Genomic DNA, 4,084 nt, shown 5'->3' on the forward strand with positions numbered 1-4,084 from the left:
GTCCCTCCATTTTCTGCACCGGCGGAAGAATTTTGGCTTGAGCGCTTCAATTGGACTGCGAGTCAAGCCTTCCTCCCCCCCGCCCCCGTGCCCTCACCTCCATGTTGTTGAGCACTTTGAGGAAGGTGAAGGCCATGCCGCCGCCGATGATCATCTCGTCCACCTTATCCAGCATGTTGTTGATCAGCTGGATCTTATCTTTCACCTTTGCGCTTTAAAAACAAAACAAAACAGATGAAAGCCCATCTAGCCTTAAAGCCCCAACACCAAGACAGCTCAATCGTTGGTGCTTTTTTTTTTTTAATTGACTCTCGAGCCAAGATGTTTTTCATTGATGAATGTCCTCTACGTGCACTGCCCAAGAACAAGAACAAGTGGCGCTTGCGCAATTCGCAGGATTCAAATGGACTCTGAGCCCATCGACCATCGCCGATAGCGAGGCGACCGCGAAGTCAATGCGAGCGGCAGGCGCGAAGGTCACGAACGGCGGGCGCCGGTCTCACCCGCCGAGGATGGCCAGGAAGGGCCTCTGCGGTTTCTCCAGAGCCATGGCGAAGTAGTCCAGCTCCTTCTTCATCAGGAAGCCGGCCGCCTTCTGGGGCAGGTTGACGCCCACCATGGAGCTGGAGGGAGGAGGCCGCAGCGCGTCAAATGCCGTCGCCGTCGATCAGCGCCGCACGGGGGCTCACCTGTGGGCTCTGTGAGCCGTGCCGAAGGCGTCGTTGATGTAGACGTCGCCCAGTTTGGACAGGGACGCCCGGAAGGAGTCGATCTGCTCCTGGGAAGCCTTCGTCTGTCACGTTGGGGAGAATAAAAATAACAATAAAACATACTCATCCTTCTTTGTTGTTTTATTGGGTGGTTTTGTTTTTTTTTTAAACAGCCCATTGTGTTCTGCACTCTGATTGGCTAAGGAGTGTCGGCTAATGTTAAGAGTCTTCATGCCTCATCGCTATGTAGCTTGCCAAATTTTCTCCATGACAAAACCCACAATGTCGACGAAACGTACCCCCCCCAAAAAAAAACACGTTTTCAGAAAAAAAAATTACCTGAAAAACTCGATTTAGTATATAAATAAATTGTATGTTTGATTGGAACTTTGCAAATCTTTCATCCATTCAACTTGGGACTTGGGACCACTTCCTGCTTGTATTGATGTCAGAAGAGGTTTTTTTTTTTAAAAACTTTTTGGGGCCGGGGGTGGAATGATTCTGAAAACATTTTAACTTGGGGAAAAAAGTAAAGGCCTTATGAGAACATTTTACACAATAAAGCAGCAGCAATATTTAAATGATAACGCTCCAAGTCTCTTGAGTGAGTTTCATATTTTCACCTAGCGTGGCCCTCATATTTATTTTTTGGAAATATAACCCGGGTAACACGTTTATTATTGTGGTTATAGGCACTGGGCCGCCTCATACTGCGCGCTCTGTAGATGCTTCTAACGATGCCGGGGACAGAAGCTTGGACAGTAGAAATGAATCCATGCAAGAGTGCATACCGAGCACGCCTCTTGGGACAGGAAAAGCAACAGCGACCTTCAAGATAAATGTCAGCAGCAGGCCCCAGAAGCCCCGATCTTTGATTTCTCCTTATATCTTATTGATTCATGAGCATCTTTTGTGCGTGCGTGTGTGCGTGTGCATGTCAGTGAGCTTCACCTTGTTTCCAGCGGCGTCCTTGCCCTTCCCCTCCTCGGCCACGTGGAAGCGGAGGTTCTCCAGCAGGATGACGGAGCCGGCGGCGGGGTTGGCGCAGGCGGCCTCCACCTCTGCACCCACGCAGTCCTTCAGGAAGGTCACGTCCCTGCACATGGGGGGCATTTTTGTAAGGTGGCTGACCGCCGACGCGACTTTTGCCTTCACTGAAATGCCCCTCACTTTCCCAGCAGGGACTTGAGCTCGGCGGCGACGGGCTCCAGCGAGTACTTCTCCGGCACAAAGTTGCCGTCGGGGCGGCCCAGGTGGCTCATGAGAACCACCGACTTGGCGCCGTGATCCAGGCAGTGCTTGATGCTGGGAACGGCAGCCTTGATCCTAAAACGGGATTAGGAAGGGGCGTCAGCTCTCTCAGTCGGCAACTGCCGAGGATGCAAAGCGTACCTCTGGTTATTGGTGATGTGCTTGTCCTTCATGGGAACGTTGAAGTCAACCCTGGCAGAAAAGAAAAAAAACAACAGGAAAAAATTAATGGGCCTTGTGAATTTGATGTGTTAAATGCGTAACCGTTTTCCAAGGAGAAAAAAAATATGTTGAATGTTTCATGATAGATTTTTTTGGGGGCTTCTAAATGCATACAAGAAAACCGTTTGGAATTTTATTTGGGGATTGGACACAAACTGCAAATATTCACTCAACGGTTGTTGTTAATATTGTCCACTGGAGGGCGCAGATGGACAAGTGAAACGCAAATGACTGTACCTTAGGAATTGATTGCAAAATGTGCACTTACTCGTATTTAGGAAATTCTGATCACTCAGACGATTTGTTCCAAGATCTGGAATAAGATAATAATCAATAAACGGGAATATTTTCAGAATGCACTTGTAATTATTTGCAGAAGAAAGGGGGGGACCCATGATCATGTATGGCTTATTAGGCCAAGTGTGCCAAAATGTGGCCAATTTTCTTCCTCATAGAGGATAGCTTGCGACTATCCCCCCCCCCCCAATTCTGATCACTCAGACGATTTGTTCCAAGATCTGGAATAAGATAATAATCAATAAACGGGAATATTTTCAGAATGCACTTGTAATTATTTGCAGAAGAAAGGGGGGGACCCATGATCATGTATGGCTTATTAGGCCAAGTGTGCCAAAATGTGGCCAATTTTCTTCCTCATAGAGGATAGCTTGCGACTATCCCCCCCCCCCCACTTATTTGACCGTTGGAATGAACGAGACGAGAGCAGAGTTGCTCTGATGCAGCAACGGCCGCATAAGCCAACGTGCCGCCTCCCTCGTACGCCAGCGTTGCATAAGTTCCCTCCTCCCCACCTGATGCACCCTAAGCCGACACCGGCGTGCAGACAATGCCGTACAGTACTGTAAAAGCAATGTCTGGTCCGGAAGCACAGCAGTCAGCTTTTCAGCAGCATTTTTTGGCAGCCCGAGGCGAGCATTTGATGATCCGCTGCCTTACAAACGCAGCACTTTTGATAGTGGCGGAGCGCCATGTCATTGTTGCCTTCTGATCCGGCCTAACAAATGGGCAGCCGTTAGCTCGTTTTAGGGGGGAGCCAAGCAGATTCTTGGGTGCTCGGCCCACTGTCGCCATGGTAACGTCCCCATATTGCCTCGTTTTTCATTCAGGCCCTCATTTCGGATGAAATGCTCACCGGGGCAAGCGATGGCTGTGACACGCTTGGCGCTAGCACGCTGTTAGGTCAAATCACAAACTGTATCTGACGGTGTCCCTTGGCTTATGCGAACTGGAACCTTTGACATTTCCGCAGTGGACGGGTGTCAGGTTCAAGTGTGCCAACGGACCAACCAAACGGACCCGTTTGGTTCATGAAAGAAGTTTAACTCAATGATGATTATGTTCAATCTGGACACTGACTAAAAGCACAGTTTTGAACGCATTCTGTAATGTCTGCATTCATTTGAAAGACAGATATTGAGGTTGAGTCAACCATGTCCTCACTGTTTGGCCTACTCTTTATTTTGAATTTTAAGCAAGTTTATTCGCTCATCTTGGACATGTCCAAGATTCTCATCGCCCAAGCTGCACCACGCTACTATTTATCATCCGAAAAAAAAAATCCTTAATATATTTGCTGTTTTCATAACAAAAAAAATTGAAATAACTGGCATCGTTGGCACCCTGAAAATTACTGAAGATTTGATCAGAGGTGATTGAGGTTTTCAAACTGAAAAACAAAATATACTGTATTGATCTGTAGTGGTTTTATGGCAGTTGGTTTGTGCGTGCACATTATTACGTACATTTGAGGAACGCACAAAGATAAACACTTAACGTTGCAAAATTGAAATATTCGAGAGGTTAAGTGTACTTGATGGCAATTTGCAACACTATTAATAGCAGGGTCCTGGCACATGACGTCAGTACAAAACGTGAAAAAA

The 4,084-nt window shown here is 47.5% G+C and overlaps 1 protein-coding gene across 1 annotated transcript in view; it reads right to left on the bottom strand.

Annotated features, from left to right (window-relative positions):
• The window catches only part of LOC109515545 (phosphoglycerate kinase 1), a 3,728-nt gene extending 1,518 nt beyond the window's left edge, over window positions 1-2,210 (bottom strand). The window contains exons 1-6 of the mRNA XM_019869393.1: window positions 2,103-2,210; window positions 1,881-2,036; window positions 1,662-1,806; window positions 690-793; window positions 504-623; window positions 98-212 (exon numbers count right to left, since the gene is read on the bottom strand). Of these exons, the coding sequence (XP_019724952.1) occupies window positions 98-212; window positions 504-623; window positions 690-793; window positions 1,662-1,806; window positions 1,881-2,036; window positions 2,103-2,134 (672 nt within the window). The 5' untranslated portion in view covers window positions 2,135-2,210. The remainder of the gene's footprint in view (window positions 1-97; window positions 213-503; window positions 624-689; window positions 794-1,661; window positions 1,807-1,880; window positions 2,037-2,102) is intronic.
• Window positions 2,211-4,084: the final 1,874 nt, after the last annotated feature.

Source organism: Hippocampus comes, unplaced genomic scaffold (assembly GCF_001891065.2).
Source record: "Hippocampus comes isolate QL1 unplaced genomic scaffold, H_comes_QL1_v1.1 scaffold1011, whole genome shotgun sequence".
NCBI classification, from domain to species: domain Eukaryota; kingdom Metazoa; phylum Chordata; class Actinopteri; order Syngnathiformes; family Syngnathidae; genus Hippocampus; species Hippocampus comes.